The 25,925-nt window shown below is 39.9% G+C and overlaps 1 protein-coding gene and 1 pseudogene across 4 annotated transcripts in view; one reads left to right on the top strand and one right to left on the bottom strand.

Moving 5' to 3' along the window:
* Ube2w (ubiquitin conjugating enzyme E2 W) overlaps positions 1-25,925 on the bottom strand; it is an 85,056-nt gene that overhangs the window by 2,391 nt on the left and 56,740 nt on the right. For 2 of the 4 annotated variants that reach the window (XM_070038741.1, XM_070038739.1), the window contains exon 6: positions 21,705-22,839. The exons of the other annotated variants lie outside the window; for them this stretch is intronic. In XM_070038741.1, coding sequence (XP_069894842.1) covers positions 22,826-22,839 — 14 coding nt within the window. In that variant the 3' untranslated portion in view covers positions 21,705-22,825. Of the gene's footprint in view, positions 1-21,704; positions 22,840-25,925 lie in introns of those variants that run through there. 4 annotated transcript variants of the gene reach the window in all.
* On the top strand, positions 1,610-4,624 carry LOC138839075 (nucleoporin p54 pseudogene; annotated as a pseudogene).

The raw sequence follows: 25,925 nt of genomic DNA, 5'->3' as shown, positions 1-25,925 counted from the left end.
TGAGTTTAGTCTTCAGAATTTTCTTTTTTCCTGCTGAGGAATGAACACAGGGCTTGCATGCTAAGTACATACTCTACCAGTGATCTACTCCCACAGCCTTGGTCTTCAGTTTTTCCTGCTCTCACACAGCAAGAGTTAAGAGTTAAGACTTTCTTTCCCTTGGCAGCTCCTAAAGAGGCCTTCTGATCTTCAGACTCAATTTTCAATAGGATTAACTGTCCTGGACTTTGTGGTGTGCTTGTGTGTGTGCATGTGTGTGTGTGTGTGTGTGTGCACACACATGCTTGCCCACACTACATATGCATGCACTCACCAGTACTGGGACTTGAACTCACAGCCTTATGCTCTCACTTGGTTTTTTATAGGACTGGTGAGCCCTTCCAGTTCTTCTTCAACATTTTGTTATGATGGAATTGCTCCCCTACCACAATTCTTTTTTGTTGTTGTTGTTTTGTTTTTTTTTTTTGGGTCTGGTCGTGGGGCCTGAACTCTGGGCCTGGGCACTATCCCTCAGCTCTTCAGCTCAAGGCTAGCGCTCTACCACCTGAGCCACAGCGCCACTTCCGGCTTTTTTTCTTTTTGCTTATGTGGTGCTGAGGAATCAAACCCAGGGCCTCAGGCATGCAAGGCAAGTGCTCTACCACTGAGCCACCTTCCCAGCCCCCCTAGCACAATTCTTATGCTGAAGTTCTACCCCATAACGGGATTCTCTCTTTCTCCCCTTTTCTTATTCTTGTCCTTTTCCTTCCTTCTCCTTTCCTAGAAGAACAGTAAGAGGGTAGACGCCCAAAAGCCACTAGAAAAGGCCTCTGAAGGAACGCTCCCTTGAAAGTACTTTGGTTTTGGTATTCCAGACTCCACAGGGAGAGAAATGCATTTCTGTTGTTTAAATCTTATTGCCAGCCTGAGCAAACTAAGGATAGTCAATACAATTACTAACAAGTTCATTCCATTGTCCTGGAATTAATTGCTTTCTCTTTTTGTTGTTGTTGTTGTTGTTGTTGTTGTTGTCAGTCCTGGGGCTTGAATTCAGGGCCTGGGCACGGACTGTCCCTGAGCTTTTTTACTCAAGGCTAGTGCCCTACCACTTTGAATCACAGTGACACTTCTGGTTCTCTGGAGGTTAATAGAGATAAAAGTCTCATGACTTTCCTGATATGGGCTGGCTTGGAACTGCAATCCTCAGATCTCAGTGTCCTGAGTGGCTAGGATTATGTCTCATATTTTTTAAATAGGCTTGATCAGTTGTATTGTTATGGAGCGTCCCCTCCAATGGAGCATTCTTCTAAGTCACATTTGGTGAAAGTCTTTCTTCCCTGACTTTCAAGTCAAGATTTCTTTATGTAATCCATGTTGTTCTCAAACTCCCTATCTAGCCCAGGATGGCCTACAACTTGAGATCCTCCTGCTTCTACTCCCTGAGTACTAGGATTACAGCTTTGTGCAATCACACCCAGGTGAAAGTTGTAACTGGGTTTAGTAAAACATGTGGTAGAGGTTATCCAGGTTCTAGATGGAACCTGGAATTAAGACCTCGCTGTCATGGAGACAGTGAGTGATTTGAGTCTAAAGCCACAACATCCAGCTACCTCCTTCTTGCACACCACCAATGCCAACTGTGTTGACCTGGGCCTTCCAGGAAGCAGACACTGGAGCTAAGAGGGCAAGAGAACTTTTGGCAGGGTAAGTTTGTGAAAGATAAGTGGGCAAGATAAAGAAAGATAAGGCTGGGCAAACCAAACCATGATGCAGATCTGAAACTTGTGAAAAGAAGGAGAGGAAAGCAAGCTGAGTTCCAGTGGCTCGTGTCTGTAATCCTATCGACTCAGGAAGCAGAGATCTGAGGATTGAGATTCAAAGCCAGACTGGACAGAAAAATCTGAGGAGCTCTTATCTCCAATTAACAACCAAGAAGCTGGAGGTGGAGCTCTGGCTCAAGTGGCAGAGCACCAGCCTTTTGCCAAGAAAAGAAAAAATAAAAATAACCTAAAGGACAGGGTCAGATGCTGGTGGCTCATGTTGGTAAACCTAGCTACTCAGGATTAGAAGATCATGGTTTGAAGCCAGCCAAGGCAGGACAGAGTTGGGGTTAGGATTTCTGTTTCTAGTTCAGGTTAGGGTTAGGGAAAGGCAAACTTTAGGATCAAACTGAGTTTTCTACTAACAATTAGAAGTAAAATCATTGTGAAATTTCATAGAGACTACAGTATTTTTCCTAATGTTTCCTCTTCAGGGTTGATTAGGGTGAAATTTAGAGTTAGCTGTCCAGTTAGATTTAGGGATAGAGTTTGGCTTAAGAAATGGCTGCAATGTTAATAAGTAAATCTGAAACTTTTTAGGGTTGAGAAGTTCAGGAATACTTAGCTGTCAATGGAGAATAGAGCAGGTTTCATCATATCAGGATTCAAGGCCAATGGATGGAAGGGACCATGTTAATTTAGACATTGGGGTTGGGAATTCTGTAGGATTTCAGGCAAGCTGCAATTTATTTCAAGAAGTTTCCGTTAGGATGAATCCGAACTCAAGTATTTTTCATTATCATTAGGATTGGGCTACCATTAGGATCAGGGTTAGAGTGAGGGTTCCAGCTGAGATTAGGGTTAGGAAAATGTGACACTAAGGGTCAAATGAAAATTAATCTTAGAATGACAAGATGAGTAAAACTGGATGAATAAGAAATACAGGGTTGCTATTAATACTAGGATTTGGATAGCATTAGAGTTACAGTTAGCCTCAGTGCTCCAGTTAAGAGTTAGGTTTAGAATTAGAAAAAGAGTAAATATTGAGGCAAACTACCACCTATTTTATGAAGTATCAGTTGGTGCCAATCTAGCAAGAGAGAATAGTGTATGAAGCTTACTTTTAGCATTTGAGGGTAATTTAGGCTTAGGGTAAGGGTTCATATTTCTAATGCAGGTTAGGGTTAGGGCAGGGTGAGCTTTACGGTCAAACTAAGTTTTCTACTAAAAATTAGAAGTAAAACCACTGTGGAATTTCATGGAGACTACAATATTTTTCCTTACATTTATTCTTTGGTGTTAAAAATTAGGGTTAAATTTTGAGTTAGCTTGCAGTTAAGTGTAAGGATAAGGTCTAGGTTAGGAAATGGCTGTGATGCCAAATAAACTGAAGCTTTTTAGTGTTGAGAAGTTCAAGAATACTGTCTTCAATGGAATATAAGAGTATTTTTCATTATTTCAGGATTCAAGGTCAATGGATGAACCCAGGGCTGGGAATGTGGCTTAGTGGTAGAGTGCTTGCCTCATATACATGAAATCCTGGGTTCAATTCCTCAGTACCACATACACAGAAAAAGCCAGAAGTGGCTCTGTGGCTCAAGTGGTAGAGTGCTAGCCTTAAGCAAAATAAAGCTCAAGGACAGTGCCCAGGCATAGAGTTCAAGCCCCAGGACTGGCACACACAAAAAAAGAAAAAAAAATCAAACCCAGGGCTTCATGCATGGTAGGCAAGCACTCTACCACTAAGCTACAATCTCAGCTCCTGAGTGGAAACGTTCTATTGACTTTACTAACCTCTTCCAACTGTAACCATCGGCAACCCCCAGCCCCAATCCCAGACAACCATGACAAGACCCTTGCCTCCAAAAGGACAGTCTTTCCCAAGTAGGGACCTTTCACTGATGGAGGGTGCTTTCTAACCTCCTTGTACCATAACCTGGCAACCAATTACTTTATATTTGTATATGTATATGTGTATCTGCGTGTCTGACTACAAGCCAAGCAGACCACCCTGCCTAGTCTGTCTACCTAGTTCTGGGGAGAGTTGTTGCAGCACACCCTTCTGCAAAGTGGTAAAATGCCTTGACGAAATCTCATATATCTTTTGTGTATTTATTCATTTTCTGACACCAGAGGGTGGTTGTGTGCTTTCAACAGCACCTCAAAAAGAATTCCTGCAAAAACATATGCCCATTTTGCACAAGCCAGTATAAAAACATAATTGCAGCAAGTGGATGTAGGCCTTTTTCTGACTATAACAGAACTTTCTCCTTTACAGATCAATCTTTTACTGAATCTTCCTACCGATATTAATCCTATTTAGAAATAAACCAACGTAGATAATCTTGATTCTTAAAAGTTAAATCCTATACCAAGGGTGAGTTTCTAAGAATTTCTCTGAAGACTGAAGGTTGAAATCAGATAACACAATAACAGGACAGCAGTCCAGATTAGATAGCAAATCTGAAGATTTTAGTGAACTGCAAAGGAATTTTTACAACTATGATCAAAAGTATACCATTGAAAATTCTTTTTTTCCCATAGAAATTTACAGATCCTAATCAAATATGAAATTCTAGAAAGAGTCATAATGCCATCAAGGCAGATAAAGAACAGTTTGGGGCCCAGCTGGAGACAATTCAGTATAATCTAAATGCCCCTTACCCATTTCAAGAGCCAATGAAATGAACTGATATCCCAGATCAGGAGGCAGAATCACTTTGGAGCAGTCAAATCTGAAGGAAGGTATTACAGAGATGCAGATTAGGAGAAATCATGCATCATTTGAAACAACAGGACTTAGCCACTTGATTATCATCATATATGTAGGAGATATGCTGGTAGAACATGGATTGAATGAAACCATCCATATATATCAGAGGTGATATCTTTAGCTGACAATTCGTAATATCAACTTCTGTTAAAAGTTTACAAAATGTTTTCTCTTAATTCATCAGGCTTGCCATAAACTGACCACATTGAGAACAAAGAAAGGATCTTCTCCTGGCTGGGAGTTTTGGGGTGTTTTTTTGCCAATCCTGGGGCTTGAACTCAGGGCCTGGGTACTTCCCTGAGCTTCTTTTGCTCAAGGCTAGCACTCTCCCACTAAGCTACATTCCTAGGTGCCTGGCTGGGAGTTTTGAGGTTACTGACAAGTCACTGCTAATCAAATCTGAAGTGATCACCTCACAGTTCTTAAAAGATAACCTAACCTTCAAGGGGCTGGGAAGGTGGCTCAGCAGGAGAGCGCTTGCCTTGCATGCATGAGGCTCTGGGTTCGCTTCCTCAGCACCACAGAAGCAGAAAAAGCCAGAAGTGGTGCTGTGGCTCAAAGTGGTAGAGTGCTCACCTTGAGCTGAATTGCTGAGGGAAGGTGCCCAGGCCCAGAGTTCAGGGCCCACAACCAAAAAAAAAAAAAGATAACCTTCAAGAAATTTAAATTTAAATGCTGTATTCACTTAAAGAAGTTCTTGCTTACCAAAAGCATATGTACTTTTCTACTTTTTATGTGTGCATGTGTGTGTGTGCGAGCACACGTGTGTGTGCATGTGCTCACATGCATGCATGCGTGCCAGCCAGTACTCAAGGCCTGGGTGCTATTCCTTAGCTTTTTCACTCAAGGCTAATGCTCTACCACTTGACCCAGAGCTCCACTTCCATCTTTTTTTTTTTTTTTTTTTTTTTTTGTCGGTCGTGGGGCTTGAACTCTGGGCCTGGGCACTGTCCCTCAGCTCTTCAGCTCAAGGCGAGCACTCTACCACTTGAGCTACAGCGCCACTTCCGGTTTTCTGGTGGTTTATTGGAGATAGGAGTCTCACGGTCTCTCCTGCCCGGGCTGGCTTTGAACCGCGATCCTCAGATCTCAGCCTCCTGAGTAGCTAGGATTACAGGCGTGAGCCACCAGCGCCCGGCTTCCACTTCCATCTTTTTGGTGGTTAGTTGGAAATAAGAATCTCACAAACCTTCCTGCCCAGTCTGGCTTTGAACCATGATCCACAGATCTCTCTCAGTCTCCTGAATACATTTTAACATCATTACTAGTAACCACAGTGTTTCATCATTTCTATAGGAAGTAAATAAAACTATATAAAGTTTAGACAAAATACAACTGTAATTACTTGCCTGTTGGTGATTGTATTTGACAATATAAGTACATAACTTTAATATCTGTGAGTTCCTCTATTGAAAGAATAAAGAAAATTTTGTAAGTAATGATTGTGGTTTTTTGTTTTATAAAAGTTTGAAAATACATTATTTTACTTGTTTGGAATTTATAAAACACACTTAAGCAATTGGATAGAATGAAATTACTATTTTTGTGAAGTTTTTGTTTTTTAAATGTTTTATTTCTAAAACATGAAATTTTTTAAATAAATTCTTTATTTGTAGTTATAAAAAATGGATTCAATCTTAGGTAATGTTTTTCAATATTGTTTAAAACAGCATGGGGCTGGGAAGGTGGCTCAGTGGTAGAGCGCTTGTCTTGCATGCCTGAGGCCCTGGGTTCGATTCCTCAGTACCACATAAGCAAAAAGAAAAAAGCTGGAAGTGGTGCTGTGGCTCAAGTGGTAGAGTGCTAGCCTTGAGCTGAAGAGCTGAGGGATAGCGCCCAGGCCCAGAGTTCAGGCCCCACAACTGGACCCTAAATCAATCAATCAATCAATCAATCAATCAATCAATCAATCAGCAAACCCTTTCTCCTAATGCAAACATAGGCATAACATCAATATGAAGTACAGTCTAGTACTTGAGACGTTTGAAAGGTATTTCTGGAACTCTCAGTCACAGCTTGAAAAATCTTAAATCAGAGAATAAATTTCATCTCTTTTATATATTAAGTAGTAAGAGCAATCTGGCTACTATATGTTAAAACATTTGGGGGGGGGGGGTCGGTCGTGGGGCTTGACTCAGGGTCTGGGTGCTTGAGCCACAGCTCTACTTTTTTGTGTGTGGTTAATTAGAGACTAGAGTTTCATAATAGTCTCCTGCCTGAGCTGGTTTTGAGCTGTGATCCTTGGAGGATATAGGTCTCCTGAGTAGCTAAGATTACAGGCATTAGCAACCAACACCTAGATTTATGTTTATTATTTTGATACCAGATTTTCACATATTTTTTAGGCTGGTGTTGAAATCCTGGGTTCCCAGGAATCTCACCTCAGAGCCTCAAATAATGAAGACCTCTCTAGTTTTTTGTTTTTGTTTTTTGTCAGTCAAGGGGCTCGAACTCTGGGCCTGGGCACTGTCCCTCAGCTCTTCAGCTCAAGGCTAGTGCTTTATCACTTGAGCCACAGCGCCACTTCCAGTTTTCTGAGTGGTTTATTGGAGATCAGAATCTCACGGATTTTTCCTGCCTGGGCAGGCTTTGAACTGTGATCCTCAGATCTCAGCCTCCTGAGTAGTTAGGATTACAGGCATGAGCCACTGGCACCTGGCTCCATTTTTACTTTTTTATTTTTTAATTTTTTGTCGGTCATGGGGGCTGAACTCTGGGCCTGGGTGCTGTCTCTCAGTTCTTCAGCTCAAAGCTAGTATCCTACCACTTGAACCACAGCACCACTTTCAGCTTTTTTCTGCTTATGTGGTGCTGAGGAATCGAACTCAGGGCCTCATGCATGCAAGGTAAGCACTCTACCACTGAGCCAACTTCCCATACCTATTTTTATTATTTTTAATATGGCACATTTTCAAGTAATTTTTCAATATTTTGTATTTTCAAGATTTTAGCCAGCAATGGTGGCCATGCCAGTAATGGGTGCGGAGGGTGAGGCAGGAGGATCACAAGTGGGCTGTGGCTCAAATAGTAGAATGCCGGCCTCGAGTAAAAGCAGCTCAGGGACAGTGCAGACCCCAGAAATGGCACAAAATAATAATAAATATAAAAGCAAACAAAAAAATAGTGAGACACATGTTTTCCTGGATGAAAAGTGTTTCTGAAACATTGGGAAATATCTGGGGAAAGTTCTGTACCTTACTCTATACACAAAGAAAACAGAGCTAGGCCAGGTGCCTTTGGCTCATGCCTGTAACCCTAGCTACTGGCTAGGCTGAGGTCTGAGGATTGCAGTTTGAAGCCAGCCCAGGCAGGAAAGTCCATGAGACGCTTATCTCCAATTGAAAACCAAAAAGCCAGAGGTGGATCAGCAGCTCAAGTGGTAAAACACTAGGCCTGAGTACAAAAGCTCAAGGACAGCGCCCAGGCCGTGAGACAAATCCCAGGATAAGCACGCACATACATACATACATACATACACACACCACACACACACATACACATATACACACAACTCCAACTAGATCAACAAATTCAAAGAAAGAACTGAACTTTAAATCTATAAAGAAAATTCTGTGCAAGTTATAGGCACAAGTGATTATTTTCTGAATAGGGCTCCAATTGCCTAGGAAACAAGAACAGGAATTGCCAAATAGGACTACATCAAGTTTAAGAGGTTTGCATGAAGCAAGATACCTTTGGGGAGGAACACAAGGCTGTAACTTCTCTGAAAGTTCAAAATACTATGTATGCGGACACATCAGATAACAGCAAAACAATAGGGGTCACCCTAGGCTGTCTAATCACAGATTTAGAGTCCTTACATGCACTTCACCCCAAGAGATCGACAAGAAAAACAGAAACAGAGAATCACAAGAACAAAGCACTTATACTTAACACACACAAGCAAGGAAAACTGCAAAGTGCCTTCCTCCCACCCCTCCCCACCCCCATCCTGTGCCTGCAGAGCAGCTAAGCCACAAGAGCGACCCCAGGGCCCGGGACCCTCTAACCAGCATACACTGAGACACCAATCTGCATCTGCATCTACATCCGGAAGCAGAAAACTTTCAGCGCTTAGGGTCAGTTCAGAACCAACGCCCGAACTGTGAGTACTGTGCCAGGGACCCATGCTACAGGAGACCCAGAGTGCTTGGCCAAACCCCTCTCCCCCAGCCTCCCCCCCCCCACGCCCAAGAAGGGACACCACACCTGAAGAGGGCAAAGATGCCAGAGCCCTTCCTCATCCCCCACCCCGCAACCATTTGCTGCTTCCAACGGAAGACCACCAGTATTAATACTGGGTAGGCACTAGGACCCTGCATTCTCCGCAGCCTGCAGAAAAACCTGACCTGCTTAGAAGACAGCTGGGAAAATCTTCTCACACCTGGTGGCAGCCCCTCAACACCCCTCTTCCCCCCTCACCCCCGCAAGACTGAGCATGCGCCAGGCCCCGTGCATAGCAGCCCAGGCCCAAGGGCGCACCAGGCCGGACCACAGACCACAGCCCCTCACCCCGCGGGTAGTAAAGGCCAGCCCCGACAAAAAGGCACCAACCCGGGATTCGAGTGGGGACCATCTCCTGAGCAGCCCTGTGGGAGCCCGCCCCCACTGTGACCACGCCTCTCCCAACCAGGACTCAGGTGGGGACAGCCTCCTATTAAGCCCAGTTGGAACGTTCCTGGCACCCCGCCCCCACTGCCCCACGCAGGGCTCAAATGCGATCGGGCGCTGGAACTGCCCCAGCCCCTCTGGAAATGGACCCCCAGCCCCCCACGACTAGCTGGAATTTGCTTACACAGAACCCGGCCAACACACTAGACTGCTGTGCACCACCTAGTGGGAACCCGCCACTGGGCCCAAACCTTGGCCAGAATACCAGACAGCCCGGCACACCACAGAGCCCCAACAACTGACCAGGATGCATTACACTAGCTGCACCACACAGAGCTGAAGATTGCCAAATGCAAAGTCCAACAGAGATCCATTTGGCGCAGGACTACAACAAAGTCAAAAGTTTCTGCACAGCTAAGGAAATGATTACTAAACTAAAAAAGCCAACAAACTGGAAAAAGATCTTTACAGCAATACATCAGAGACCTAATATCATGTATATGTATATATGTGTGTGTGTGTGTGTGTGTGTATATATATATATATATATATATATATATATATAGAGAGAGAGAGAGAGAGAGAGAGAGAGAGAGAGAGAGAGAGAGAGTAAGAGAGCGCTCTCAGGAAATTAACCCCTCCCAAATTTATTAAGCCAATCACTAAAGGGTAAGGGAGTTAAGGAGAGACTTCTCAGAAGAAAAGGTAAGAATGGCAATGAGGAATGCTCATCATCCCTAGCCATAAAGGAACTGGAAATCAATACAACCCTGATACTATCTTACCGCAGTAAGATTGGCTAACATATTGAATTCAAACAACAAATGCTGGTGGGGATGTGGGGAAAAAGGAACCCTACTGCACTGCTGAGCACCACTCCGGACAGCAGTCTAAAGATTCCTTAAAAAACTAAACGTAGGCCTTACCTACAACCCAGCCATGCCACACCTGGGCATTTGCCTTGAATATCATAAACAAGGATTATGATAAGGACACCTGCATATCCATGTTTCTATGCTGCACTATTCACAATAGTCAAGATATGGAAGCAGTCCAGATGGCCCCTAATAGATGAGTGGATCCAAAAACTGTGGTACCTATATACAATGAAATTTTACACAGCCATTAGAAATAATAAAATATCATTTGCAGGGAAATGGATGGAACTAGAACAAATTGTGTTAAGTGAGGTAAGCCAAGTTCAGAGAGACAAATATCACATGTTCTGATATATGGAAGTTAGATCTAAAATACAATGGGATATGACTAAATATACAGGATTCTAGATACTCACACACAGTAGGACCAGAGGAGGATACTCTTAGAAGAGAAACACAAAGGCACAATGCTAAGTGCCTCTTCAGATTTATATAAAATAATATACATGCTGAAATGAATTCCAAGATATGGAAACAAGAGACTTTCTTTCTAGTTTTTAGTTTTTGATGATTCTGTCTTCTCAGGTATTGTTTGTTGTATTCAAGTGTACATCTTTGGAAGGGTTGGGGGGAGGGTACAGACTTGAGGAAAAAAGGGAGAAAAAGTGTAGCAACGGAACGCCCTGGACACTAATGAAAGTGAATTAGACAACTCATGGGTGGAGATGGGAGAGAGGGAACAGATGACACTGTACAAAAAGAAATGTACTCATTACCTGACTTTGTAGTTGTAATTCCTTTGTATATCACTTCTATAATAATAAATAAAAATAAAATATTATTTATTGAAATGAAATTCTGGAGGGTGTGAGTTGTGGCTTGAACTTGAACTCATGAGCTTGAACTCAGGGCCTGGGTGCTATCCCTGAGCTTTTATACTCCAGAATAGCACTCTACCATTTTAAGCCACAGTGCCACTTTCAGTTTTATAGTGGTTACCTGACTTTCCTGCTATGGCTGGCTTTAAACCTCAATCTTCAGATCTCAGCCTCCTAAGAAGGTAGGATTGCAGGTGTGAGCCAGGGGCCAGCAAAAAAGCAAAAAACAAAACAACACCCCCCCCCCACAAAAACAACCAACTATTACCAGAATCAAGACAACCCAAGGAATGGGAGAAAATCTTTGCCAGCTATTCAATAGATAAAAGATTAATTTCAAGAGTATACAAAGAGCTAAAAAATATAAACAGCAAAAGAATAATCACATTAACAAATGGACAAGCAAATTGAATCAACAGTTTTCAGAAGAAACACAGATGGCCAATAGACACATGATGTGTTCAATCAACACAGGTGGGGTGAAAATTAAGTTTGGACATGCTTGATGCTAGATTTGGTGGATAACAGTTGATGTATGATGGCCTAAACTAGGGACTAGAGAAAGTCATCTAATAAGAATATAGCAGCCGGGCGCCGGTGACTCACGCCTGTAATCCTAGCTACTTAGGAGGCTGAGATCTGAGGATCGCAGTTCAAAGCCAGCCCCGGCAGAAAAGTCTGTGAAACTCATCTCCACTAAACCACCAGGAAACTGGAAGTGGCGCTGTAGCTCAAGTGGTAGAGTGCTAGCCTTGAGCTGAAGAGCTGAGGGACAGCACTCAGGCCCACAGTTCAAGCCCCATGACCAAAAAAAAAAAAAAAAAAAAAATTGCAGAAGAGTAGAGGAAGAACAGTTCTGCTCTGTTTTCTGATTAGGGGGATACAGGAGGAATCTTTCCTTGAGAAGGAATAATGAGAGAAGAAAACCAAAGCATGCAGTGTCCCTCAAATCAAGAAGGAAGTATTGCCAGAGGTGAGCCACAGGTCCCAACTTGTGAGATGATGTGATGGGTGAGCCACTTTACACATTATGACCCCTTCTAAATTGTAAATGTCTTTATAGAAAAGAAGTATGTCCTTCAATTCATTAAAAAAAATGCTTATCATTGTTAGCCATGAAGGCAAGGCAAGTCAAAATCACTCTATGATTCCATCTCACCCAGTCCTAATGGCAATTATCAAGAAAACAAGCCAGGTACCAGTGGCTCATGCCTGTAATCCTTGCTACTCAGGAGGCTGAGATTCTAAGGATCATGGTTCAAAGCCAATCTGGGCAGGAAAGTCCGTGAGACTCATCTCCAATTAACCACTAGAAAACCAGAAGTGGCGCTATAGCTAAAGTGGTACAGCACTTACCTTGAGCTGAAGAGCTCAGGGACAATGCTCAGGCCCAGCGCTCAAGCCCCGTGACCTACAAAGAAAAGAAAAGAAGAAAAAGAAGAAGGAAAACAAGTAATAAGTGCTGGTGAAGATGCAGGAGAGGGCAGAAGGAAACGTCACTGTTGGTGGGAATGTAAATGAGTGCAACCACTAAAGAAATCAATAGTGAGGTTTCTCAAAAAAAAAAAAAAAAAAAAAAAAAAAAGAAGTAGGGGCTGGGAATGTGGCTTAGTGGTAGAGCGCTTGCCTTGCATGCATGGGGCCCTGGGTTCGGAGCCCTGGGTTCAATTCCTCAGTACCACATAAACAGAAAAAGTCAGAAGTGATGCTGTGGCTCAAGTGGTAGAGTACTAGCCTTGAGCAAAAGAAGCTCAGGGATAGTGTCCAGGCCCTTGAATTCAAGCTCCAGGACTGGCAAAAAAGCAAACAAAAAAAAAGTAGAATAAAAATAAACCTTATGAGAGCTTGGAATGTGGCTTAGTGGTAGAGTGCTTGCCTCACATGCATGAAGCCCTGGGTTTGATTCCTCAGTACCACAAAAACAGAAAAAAAGCCAGAAGTGGTGTTGTGGCTCAAGTGGTAGAGTGCCAACCTTGAGCAAAAGCAGCTCAAGGACAGTGCTCAGACCCTAAGTTCAGGACTGGCCAAAAAAAAAAAAAAAAGACCAACCAAGCAAACAAACAAAACTCTTAAGTCTGCTATACCACTTTCTTGCATATATCTGGAGTGTAATGTACAATGTAATTAATGAACAATATGTTAATGTACCTCAGGCTGGGAGGTGGCTCAGTGATAGAGTGCTTGCCTTGCATGCATGAGTCCCTGGGTTTGATTCCACATAAGCAGAAAAAGCTGGAAGTGGCACTGTGGCTTAAGTGGTAGAGCGCTAGCTTTGAGCTGAAGAGCTGAGGGACAGCGCCCAGGCCCAGAGTTCAGGCCCTAAAACTGGCAAAAAAAAAAAAAAAATGTACCTGCATGATCCATGTTGCTGCACTGTTTACAGTAACCAACTTATGAAATTGAATGCCCAGCAACAGATGTTGAATATATAGTACTATACACCATGAAATATTACACAACCATAAATAAAAATTAATTATTTTTCTTTATGTTATGTTATTTGCATGGAAAATGGATGGAACTGGAGGTTATGTTGGGATAAGCCAAGCTCAAAAGCAAAATATCCTATGCTTTTGCTCATAGGACTAAAAGACATGTATTCATGGATACATATAGATAACATATATGCATAGATATATACAGACACAGAAAACATGATTTTAACCATGGGACTATTTAAGGAGATGAAGGAAAAAGGAGATGAACAATTTTGAAATACATTGAAACTATGAAGGTGACACAATCTCAATAAAAAGCTCTATCTAGATCAACATGGTTGGTTGGGTATAGGACATGAGAAAACAAAAGGGTTATTCTGAGTAAAATGTAATATTTGCATGTCTGAAACTACAGGGTGAAACCCTTTGGTGTAATGAGGTACACTAAAAAAGGGACAGAAAAGTAAAACAGGCTTTATTGGGGTAAGCATGGGGGATAGAAGTAGGGAGGGCTTACCAAGATGGTGAAGTATGAGGATGAGTATGGTTGAAGTAGTTGTTTGCATTTACAAAAAAAACAAATCCTATTTAAATTGTTTTAAGGGGAAGACCAATAGGAGTGAGGTTGATTAGAATATATAGAATACATGTGTGGGAACATTAAAATGAAATTTATCCTGTACAACTAATTTATGCTCATTTTTTAAAAAGTTGTGGTTTTTGGTAGGTAGCCTAGGCCGGCCATGTTTGGCTAAAACATAGAATTTTATGAGCACACAGTTTTAGAGGCTGCAAATCCAAGATCAGGATGTCCGCAGAACCTAGCTCTCTCCAAAGGCTTGTGTGGTAATCACCAGTAACGTAACCCTTGCCATTTGCTGGCCTGCGGTTGCATCACTCTATTGTCACATGGTGTTCTCCTGTGTCTCTTTTCCAACCAGAACACCAGTCACATGGACACACTGGATCCATCATAATCCAGTATGTCCTCTAATGAACAATGATTAGTGATTTATTTAAAAGCAGTTTTCGCTGACTTGCTGGCACAGGAAGAGCAATGTGTTCTGCTGGTAACATTTCACTTCACATGGGGATCAAAATAGCTAGCACCTGGATGAGGTTTCTTTAAAAATGTTAAGTTTAAAAGAAGCAATGCTAAGCAAAATGAACTCCACAAGACATGGACACAAGAGGTTTTTCTTTGTTGTTATTGTTCTCAATGTACTAGGTGATTTCTTTTTCCTTTTTTTACCCCCTATGGTTTATCCTGTTGTCTCTGTAATTCAAGTTTGGTTCCCTGGGTATGGTATACACGCTTATCTGAACTAGGGAAGGGAAGGGGTATAACAAAATGGTGAGACAAAGGACAAAGGGGGAACCTATCCAACAGAGATACGCACAAGACAATATGTTGGAAATGATCTGTACATCTTGGAGGATCCGGGTCTGGAGGGAATGAAGAAGAAAAATGAGGGAGGGGGGTAACAAGTTACACAAGAAATGTACTCACTACTTATGTAACTGTAACCCCTCTGTACATCACCTTGAAAATTAAGTTTAAAGAAAAAAGAACAAACATTAAGTTGATTCCATAGACTTTTATTAAAAGCCTGTATGTTTGCTACTGTATGCTGGGGAGATAGCACAATTGCGATGCTGTAGCTACTCCCAGAGGGGTCAGAGGAGACAACTGCAGAAGAGGAGAAAAGGACAGGATGACCTCATCACATCTGAATCTCAACTACATAGAAACACAGCTTCCAGGTAAAAAAGTAGATTGTGACACTCTACATACAGTACATTAGCAAGTATAGTGAAGCCCTGTATTATTACTATGGATGGAACAAGATGCTTGGAACCCTAGGGCCAGGTAGTGAAAGGCTACACTAGTAAAGGAGACTAGAGAGAAATAGTTTCAATGTTGTTTTCTCAACAGACTCAGCAAGACTAAACAAAAATAAAACAAAATTGTTGAGCTAAGTACTGGGGGCTCACACCCATAAAATTAGCTCATTATGAGGCTGAGACCTAGATCTGGGTTCAGTAAACCCAAGCAGACAAGTCCATTTGACTACATCTTCAATTAATCAGAAAAAGAAAGCTGGCATGGTTGAAGTGGTAGAGCACCAGAGGTGAGCAAGAATGCTGAGCAAGAGTAAGAATATAAGGCCCTGAATTCAAACCCCAGAACCAGCAACCATCCCACTCTTCCCACTCCCCCCAAAATCGAGAAAATACTAAAGCCTGAAGTTGTATCATTTGTCCTTCCAATTCAGCTCGCTCAATTTTGTGTGTTACATTAATATAAAAAGTATTGAGGGGCTGGGAAGGTGGCTCCGTGGTAGAGCGCTAGCCTTGAGCTGAAAAGCTGAGGGACAGCGCCCAGGCCCAGAGTTCAGGCCCCATGACCAACCAAACAAGAAAAAGAAAAGACCCCCCCCCCCAAAAAAAAGTATTGAGGGGAAAAACACAGCATCTTAAACATAAAATATAGGAAGTAGAAATCCTTTTACCTAATTAGCTTACTAAAGTACAAAGGAAGTTCCTACATTTATCTAATAATCTACTTATTTAGCTGTTTAGGAATCAAAGAAAACCCCATTAAAATATAATTTTTTTTTTTTTTTTGTCAGCCGTGGGGCTTGAACTCTGGGCCTGGGCACTGTCCCTCAGCTCTTCAGCTCAAGGCGAGCGCTCTACCACTTGAGCTACAGCGCCACTTCCGGTTTTCTGGTGGTTTATTGGAGATAGGAGTCTCACGGTCTTTCCTGCCCGGGCTGGCTTTGAACCGCGATCCTCATATCTCAGCCTCCTGAGTAGCTAGGATTACAGGCGTGAGCCACCAGCGCCCGGCTTAAAATATAATTTTATGCTGTTATGACTGCTTAAAAATAAGCTAAAGTGCTCCTTAGGGCAAAGCAGATCCTCTGGGGAAAAGAAAACCTAGTATCAGCAGAACTTGTTTCTGGAATAACAAATGTAGTGATATTCCCTCCTTTTGCTTTTTTTCTTTCTTCTTGTAAGTTCAAGAACTACTCATTTAAGTAAATGAGTTATTTGTATACTAAGAAAAGCATCTGAAAGTTTTCTTATGGTACTCCCTTATTTTCTGATCTGAAATTCTGAAACCTCTAGTATTTAATAAGGATTTGTGGGTTTATCGTAGTCCTGGAGATTAAATGCTAGGTTTCATACATGCTAGGCAGCTCCTCTTCTACTGAGCCATATCCCCAAACCTTTTTGTGTGTGCCATTCCCAAGGCTTGAACTCAGGGCCTGGGCAATGTCCTTGAGCTTTTGCTCAAGGATGGTGGCTCTACCACTTGAGCTAGAACTCCAACCAGCCTTGTACGGGTATTTATTGGACAAGTCACAGACTTTACTACTTGGGCTGGCTTCAGCCTCCACATACCTCCCAATCCCTCCCCCTTCCAACCCACTTCCTCCTCCCCTCTTTGGTGCCTCTCCTGGGACTCACTCAGACACTGAGCACTGTCCCTTAGACTTTTCACTCAAGGCTAGTGCTCTACCACATTAAGCCAAGCTCCACTTCTGGCTTTTGGGACGAATCTCATAGACTTTGCTGCCCAGTCTGGCGTTTGAACCATGATCCTAGATCTCAGCATCCTGAGTAGCTACGATTACAGGTGTGAACCACTGGTATCCAGCTCCCAACCCTTTTAAAATTGTTATTTTTGACAGGATTTCAGTAAATTGACAAAACTGGCCTGATGCTTTTGATTCTCTTGTCTCGAGTCTCCTAAATAGCTGGGTTTACAGACGCATGCCACCTTGCTCCACCCAGGACTAGCCATACTTAAGTAAAGATGATCTGTTAAGCATTTATCTTCATTCTACAGCATTCATTCTAGAAATGAAGAAGTTTGTTTCCAAAATCCTTGAAAGAACATACTTGATTTCCTAAAGAGAAAACCATTATACAGATGTTTTAAAGTCTAGTGCCTATCCAATTAGTATTCAAGTATACAGGGAAAAAAAAATCAAATGACAACTGCTTTATTATTAAAAGTTATGAATTCATAAAGCACACAAAGTAACCTATATCCAACTAACAAAAGTTTGATACACATATTTAAAAATATATAACAGATTTGTTTTAACATTTATATTCTATTTAAAAAGTAGTTACATATTTTTGCAATTTGAATTAGTAAAATATATACATCCACCCTATTCAAATCCTCAAGCTGAATTTCCATTTCCATCAGTAAAATGAACAGTTTGCATTTCTGAATATTCAAAAGAAAACGGTGCCAATTAAAATGAACAAATTCATTTCCACCTGAACATGCACTTAATTCTTGTCTACTAGATAACCAATCCCCAAATCCATTGAATTATTTTACCTCAAGCCTAACAATTTGCATTTACATGAACAATATATGGTTATTGAAAGACTTGACTTTTTGTGGTATCTGATACAATCTACAAAGTTCTTTTAATAGTCCTTTTTAGGATTTAAGATAAGTAGGACTACTGAATCTTTCCATATACCAGGGAACCTGATGTTAGGTCACATAACAAGGTTAAGTCCAGTATAATCTTTTATGCTTTGGAAGAAAAACAGCTCAAATTATACAAATGACCTTTGCTCAAAATCCATGCTGAGCAGTCCCAAGAAACACAAGAACTGAATCTGCTTCCTAGTCAATGCTTACTCATAAGTAGGATCAGAGCTCAGGGGTACATTTAGACTAGCTTCTGCTCAGAAAATACTTCCACATATTCAAACTAGCTTCAGGTACTGTCAACATTGTTTTTCTTAAAGACAATCACATAGTCATTCTGAAGACTCAACACTAAATACAAATCTCAGTATTATAATTTGAGAATGACAGTACCTCACTTAACCAGGATCTCATTCAGAACCGTAAATAACTTTTTAGGCAGAAGTAAGCCTGAAGCACGTGATTAGTTCCCATGTCAAAATACCTTAGGAATTTATTTGAGAATATGCAGCCTTTGGGAGAAGCCCCACCCAAAAAGTAAACAAATTTTCTTCAATATTTGTACTGAAGAACTGAATTATGGGTCAGAGTTCATTGAAGTCAATTATTCAATAAATTTATCCACCAACTGATGAAACCATTAGGCATCAAAAAACCATTGTTTTATTTGTAAAGAAGGGCATATTTTTTTATTTAAAAATACTATAATTTCAATTATCTTTCTTCTTTAGATTTCTTAACCTTAAAATGGTGATGCAATGATAATAGTAACCCTGAATTGGAAAAGTAATCCACTGAAGACTGAATCCTGAACAATGAAGAGAACGGGAATAAAGAGAAAGATTAAAAAGGGACAAACATGATTTAATAAGGGACAAAAGGTGAACAAATGCAGCAGTGGTACTCACTAGATACCATGTTGGAAATGAACTGTACAACTTTTGGGTGGAGCTGGGAGAAAAAAAACTGGGATGAAAGGAAAGGGTGACACTGTCCAAAAAGAAATATATTCTTTACCTGCCTTCTGTAACTGAAACCCCTCCATACACCACCTTTATAATAACAAGTATTTTTAAAAAAAATCTGGAAAGAGCCAGGTGCTGGAGACTCATATCTGTAATCCTTGAGGCTGAGATTTGAGAATCATAGCCAGTCCAGGCAGGAACATATGTCAAACTTTTATCTCCAATTAACTATCAAAAAGCAGGACACACACACCTGGACAGCACTCAGGCCTGAGTTTTTAAGCCTCAGGATCAACACACACACACACACCCCTGAAAAGCTCTGCAAAGAAAGATTGCAACCAAACAGCACAGACTAAAGGACACTTTCATCAATCACACAAAGTCATAAAATACACTAGCCTAACCAGAATAGTAATGTAGCTGACTTTAACTATGAGTCTAGTCTTTAGAAAAGATATGATTACGTCTCAGGTATTTTCTTGAGAATCAATTTACATACATACACAATTACACATAAGTATAAGGTTTTTAAAAAATTTTTTAATTATAAGCTTTAAGCTTCCATCTATGTACACAAAAAAATGAGTGTGAGATAAAGGAATATAAGCAGCAATAACCATAAAGGCTTGTAACTATTGACACTGAATTTTTTATTAAAAGGTTTTTTGTTTTTTTTGTTTTTTGTAACACAGTACCTCCTCTTCTGTTTTTAGGAAGCTTTAAACAAGTGCTAAATATCTTGATTCTCAATAACAATAGGCTTTTTTTTAAAGGGCTTGATTAACCAGGAACAACTACTTAGAGCATTTTCATATCACTAAGTCCTTTTCATGTTTTTGTCAATTCACCTTTGATGCCATCTGGAAACAGTCATTAGATATGTTTCATAATTTTGGCAAGTTATTATCCATCACAGGTATCTAATGATTGTGTATTTAAGACTTAAAAGGAAAAAAAGCAATAAACTCAGGTAGTTATCATTTAACAGATATTTATGTACCTACTCAAAAGGAGGATTAGCTCGTTGTCCAGTTGAACTGCTGTTGACTACATAAAAGCTATTTCCAGCACTTTCTTCTGGTGATTAAAAATACTTTATTTCCCACTGACTAAATGAAAATGTACATATTACAAGTTTATTAGAAATAAACTATAATTCCTAAATAGCCATAAAATTTATTTTTAATTTCCCTTAAACAGAAATCTTTCTTCTTAAAACTTATGGCATTAAGTTTCTGACAAAAACTTTTTGAAAGGGCACCAAGTTCATGATCTAAGCATGCATAAATAAAAAACTGAATCACAATCTTAACAAAATTGGCAAACCAGAAGAATGGCCTAAAATAAATAAAAGGAAGGGAGGAAGGGAAGGAGAGAAGAAGGGATTGATGGACTGAAGGAGGGAGGAAAAATAACACAACTAAGTATGAATGTATAATTCTGTAGGCCTAGTGCTCCGTGGAAGGAATGCAGAGAAAAGCATATGCTTATGTGAATTTCTTGGTATTTTGATTGTTTTCAAACAATAAACTATAGTGAAATATTTTTCTTTTATTACAAAGCCCTTACTTACCCCTTAATAGAATGACTAAGATAAATGTCCTATGACTTTCAATTAAGTAGCTTACATATAAAATGATTAACTCTAAGTGCAAACAAAAGAGTTTCCAATCACTCTTAAATTCAAGGGAGCAATGTTAACTTGCTCATGAAATTTAAATGGTTGGTGTTCCTAAATTTTTTCATCTTTTTGCTTTTCTCTTTGAACCATAACACACCAAAAGTATTTGGTTTTCTACTTTTCCCCTCCATTTCATTTTATGGTATCTATATTTAGAGAGAGGTATGTAAAAATGCTATTATAAAAAACTTGACTAAGGTACAACATGACCTATTCATCAATATAGTGTAGCATTGTTCATCTTTGACCTAGTATCTTAATTCCTTTGGTGAATAAATGTCACAGGTCATTTCTTCATAAAAGGACTTTAGTAAGAGGACCAGCAAGATGGAGAGTGACTTCCCTATATCCCTCCCCCAATGGAAAAGAGATCAAGTCAATCAGTAGATTAGGGTAGTTATGTAAAATATGAAAATACATAATATACAGCTGTAATTTTTGTATTAAAAGCAGTTTAAAAACTCAGAATAATTCAAAGTTTTTTTTTCTAACCAGGTTAAATAGGCCAGCTAATAAAATTGATCACTGTAAGAATTATGACTATCTAGCCAGGATAGAACAAAAATACTTAAAAATTTTAAAAGTGGTAGTTGCTATTTAGCAGTATAAACAGTCTCCATAATTTGATGGCTGGCCATGATTTTAATATCTTTTTCTAGTTATTTCTATGACAGACATAAATTTTTGAAGTCTACCCACCCCTGAGTTCAGCAATCATACTTTGTATGTAAAATTATATGCCCTTAATTAACAACATGTACAAAGCTACAAAATGTCATCTACACAGAGATTAAAAACAATTTTTTCAAGATTCTTTATCAATTGCTTATTGGATGGTTTTACTGGGGTACATATTTCAAATCTTTCAGCCAATTGGCTTTTATGTTTAAGCCCATACTGATTAATATATTCACTGCAGGATACTTCAAAGAGTGCAATAATAAGGCATTAGTAAAAATAACACTGTAGTAAAAACAGATTTTGCATATGTGAAAAGGTAATTTATAAAATACATCAATTGCTTTTTAAAAAGAGAACCTAGTTGCAGTATCACTAACTTACATGTACTGAGAATGGGACTTTTCAACAATTTTTTTTTTAAATATAGAAAAACCTTACCTAGCTGTGATCAAAGTCTTTTCACTAACAAGAAAACAAAAAAAAAAATCCCTCCAGGAAAAACTATGATTGTGTGAGACAAATAAGCAAGCATACCATTTTATAGTGTACTTTTGCCCAAATCTTAAAATAAAAATGTCCACACATTTTGTTAAAACATTAAGCCTCTGTCAAAAAGTGTATTTCTTATTTTAGGGTACAGGATTGAAGGACAAGAAAATTTACAAGGAAAAAAATGTGACAGAAGTTTTTCAATTAAGGTAATTATAACATTCAAATTTGACGTAAAACATAACAAAAAGAAACAAGATCGCAAACAAAAATGTTTAGGATGTTCCAAACATAAATAAATCAAATAGTGTTTAGGCAGTAGGGCTCATGCTGATGGCTAGCAAGAAGTAACAGCATAATGTACTTGGAAAAAAAATCTTTAATATACAAATAACAAGCCCAAAGGATGGACTGCAGCAATTTACCCATCACTGGCAGCTTCCTTACTTCCCAAGTAAAGCCTTGATTAAACCCTATATTTTCCATTCCTTGACTCCAGAGACTGAGGAACTATTTACAACAAATGAATTTATTTTCACCATAGGGATAACATATTGTACCTCTCTGCCAATGTTATCTGAAAGCCTTCCATGTCAAAACAATTTGACAGCAGATATAAACAATTAAATAAATACGCAATGATCGTTCATTATAGTCCTTTAAAGACGCATGTTATTAGGATCACAGTGCATAGAATCCAAATATAAACAGTTGGGGTGAAACTTTCAAAGCAATGCTGGATCCCTCACTTTATTTATTATACTCCCACTATAACCGATAAATTCATTTCATAGGCCCTATCATGCATTAATGACGGAGCGGCAGGAATTAATGAAACATTTCCTGTTACAAACGTCCATTGCCGGCAATGAACGTCCCCAAACCACCAGGGAAGTCATTGTTATTGCACAATACATGAGGACCTGGAACTTTTCCAAAAGCTTAAAAAAATAAAATAAAAAAAATGGAATTATATTTGACATTTCCTGACACCTGCATTAATACTGTATGACTAATAAAAGCATGTCAGTTGCCTGGACTGAACCAGCGATCAACATGCGCCCAGAATGCACACGAGTAAAAATGCAGTAAAAGGAAGTAGTCTTCATTGCCTATAGGTCACTTCCAGTCAAATGTTAAAGTTCAAAGACTGAATGATCAAAGTGCTCATTTTTCTCAGTAGGACTATCTTCTGCTAGGAGGATGACGACAACAGTGGCATCAACAAGTATCATCTTTAAGAGAATGAGAAAAAAGATAGTTTAAACATCAGGTATGATTAAATTAAATCTACAAGTTAGTCTAATGTAGAAATAATTCAAGTAGCAAGAACATGGTTGACTTATCTGACTTGGCTCCCCAATCCTTGAAAATAAAAAGTCCAATTCATATTATAACCAGAGAATTCTCTTATGGACAACAATTTAAAATTGTAAGGAGTAGGAAGTAAACTTATAACCATCATTACCATGCTACTTAACACAAAGTAATATGGCAGCTCATTAGACTGTAATGTAACACACCTTCAACAATGAAATATGATTTTAAAACTGATTGCTAGTCTAAGTTTTCTTTTGGAAATTTTTAATTTTTATTATTTTTAAGTTATACAAAGGAGTCTTAATTCAATGTATCAATTTCAACAAGTATATGTGCACAAGTCACTTAAAAATCCCACCAAATTACTTATACTTTCTGGTAGCGTAAACACACTGTATATAACAGACAACTTTTAGTACAAAATTTATTTCAGCCAGGCACCAGTAGCTCATGCCTGTAATCCTAGTGATTTAGGAGGTTGAAATCTGAGAATTGTGGTTACAAGCCATCCCAGGCAGGAAAGTCCAAATAACCAAACAAAAAAAACAGAAAACAAAAAGCAGAAGTTGAGGTGTGGCTTAAGTGGTAGAGTGCTAGCCTTGAGCAAAGAAGCTCAGAGACAGGCTCAGACCCTGAGTTCAAGCCCTAATAACTAACAAAAATAAAGAAATATTTTACAAAACAAATTTAAAGCATTTATCTATCTTGGAAAACTATTCTTCAGAAAAAAATACTATTCCATAGAAGAACTGATATACTGCTAATAAAATTCCCAAGACTAAAAGAAACTAAATGATGAGCAAAACTCAGTAAAATTATCAGGTGCCAGTGGCTTACAACTGTAATCCTAGCTACTCAAGAGGCTGAATCTGAGGATCATGGTTCAAAGCCAACCTGGGCAGGAAAGGCAGTGTGACTCTTTTTTTTTGTTTGTTTTTTTGATCCTGTCGTGGGGCTTGAACTCTGGGCCTAGGTGCTGTCCCTCAGCTCTTCAGCTCAAGGCGCTAAGCACTCTACCACTTGAGCCACAGTGCCACTTCCGGCTTTTTTTTTTCTGCTTATGTGGTACTGAGGAATCGAACCCAGGGCCTCATGCATGCAAGGCAAGTGCTCTACCACTGAGCCAACTTCCCAGCCCAAGGCAGTGTGACTCTTATCTCCAAAGAACCACCAGAAAACTGAAGTGGTGCTGTGGCTCAAAGTATAGAGTGCTAGCCTTGAGTGGAAAAAGTTTAGGAACAACACCCAGGCCAGTAAAAGCCCCACAACTGACAAAAAACAAAAAATAAAAACTGAAAAAAAAACCATACACTCTCTCTCTCTCTCTCTCTCTCTCTCTCTGTCTCTGTCTCCTACCCACACACACACTCCTACCCACAAAACAAACAAAAATAAAAACAAAACCCATAACACCACAGTAGAGTCTAATGGCTGGAGAAACGAAGATTTCATGCTCCTATAATTTAGAGAAAACAGACTAGACTTTGAAAGTAAGTCAGGAGGTAGGGATACAACTCAGCAGTAGTTTTTTCCTAGCATGTGTAAAGCCATGGGTTCAAATTTCAATATCAGATACAGAAACATTTTATCTAAAGTTCAGAATGTAGTTGTTCAGTGATAGTCTAGTCAGCAGTGATGAATGTCTGTAACACAGCACTTGGGAAGCTGAAACAGGGAGGTCTTGAATGAGAGGCTAGACTGGATCACCTACCACCTTCAAGATTGGACAGACTGGATAGAACTATACAGCAAAATCCCATCTCAAAAACAAAACCAATGGCTTGGCCTGTAGCTATATGAATAGCAAATGCCCTGGATTTGATTCCCAGCAAAATAAACCAACAATATATTTATACCTCTTTATAATATTTTTTATAATGTAACAAAAGATACGTTGTACTTTATTTTATTTCTCAGTTGTGGGGCTTGAACTCTGGGCCTGGGTGCTGTCCCTCACCTCTTCAGCTCAAGGCTAGCACTCTACCACTTGAGCCACACTGCCACTTCCAGTTTTCTGGTGGTTTATTGGAGATAAGAGTTTCAAGAACTTTCCTGCCAGGGCTGGCTTTGAGCTGTAATCCTCAGATCTCAGCCTCCCGAGTAGCTAGGATTACAGGTGTGAGCCACCGGCACCCGGCAACCTTGTACTTTTTTTTTTTGTTTTTGGTCGTGGGCCTGAACTCTGGGCCTGGGCACTGCCCCTCAGCTCTTCAGCTCAAGGCTAGTGCTCTACCCTTGAGCCACAGTGCCACTTCCAGCTTTTTCTGCTTATGTGGTGCTGAGGAATCAAACCCAGGGCCTCATGCATGCAAGGCAAGCACTCTACCACTGAGCCACCTTCCCAGCCCAACTTTATACTTTTATCAACAACAATTTCTTTGCCTGTTTAATATTATGAAATTTGGAAGATGCAGAGGTATCTTAACAAAATGTCAAAATCCTCAAGTTGCACTGTACTTAAACACTGATATGTTGAGTTGAAACACCTTTAACTACTTAAAAGATAATTTTTGAAAATTAAAAAAAGTTAAGATCCAAATCACAGGCTAATTCCTCAGCACATCTGTATGTTTTCTATTTCACAAACCTATTTTGATTAGGTTCCTTTATTTTAACCTCATGTTCCCTGCACAACTGATATTTTTTAAAGAATATGGACCTCTGCCTTAACTGGCAACACTATAATTTTCATCCTAATACATATAAGACCTCAATTCCTCAGTGAATGGAAACTAAGAATTCTGGAGCTGGGCAATGTGGCTTATACCTGTTATAATCCTAGCTACTCAGGCCACTGAGATCTGAGGATCCAGGTTCAAAGTCAGCCCAGGCAGGAAAGTCTGTGAGATTCTTATCTCAAATTAACCACAGAAAACCAGAAGTGGAGCTGTGGCTCAAAATGGTAGAGCAATAGTGTTGATCAAAAGAGGGACAATGCCCAGGCTCTGAGTTCAAGCCCATAACCAACAAGAAAAAAAAGAGCTGGAAAACATTGACAGTC

The sequence above is a fragment of the Dipodomys merriami genome, unplaced genomic scaffold (assembly GCF_024711535.1).
Source record: "Dipodomys merriami isolate MVZ:Mamm:240054 unplaced genomic scaffold, mDipMer1.0.p SCAF_291, whole genome shotgun sequence".
Classification (NCBI taxonomy): Eukaryota; Metazoa; Chordata; class Mammalia; order Rodentia; family Heteromyidae; genus Dipodomys; species Dipodomys merriami.
This window is presented reverse-complemented; position numbering and strand designations above follow the sequence as displayed.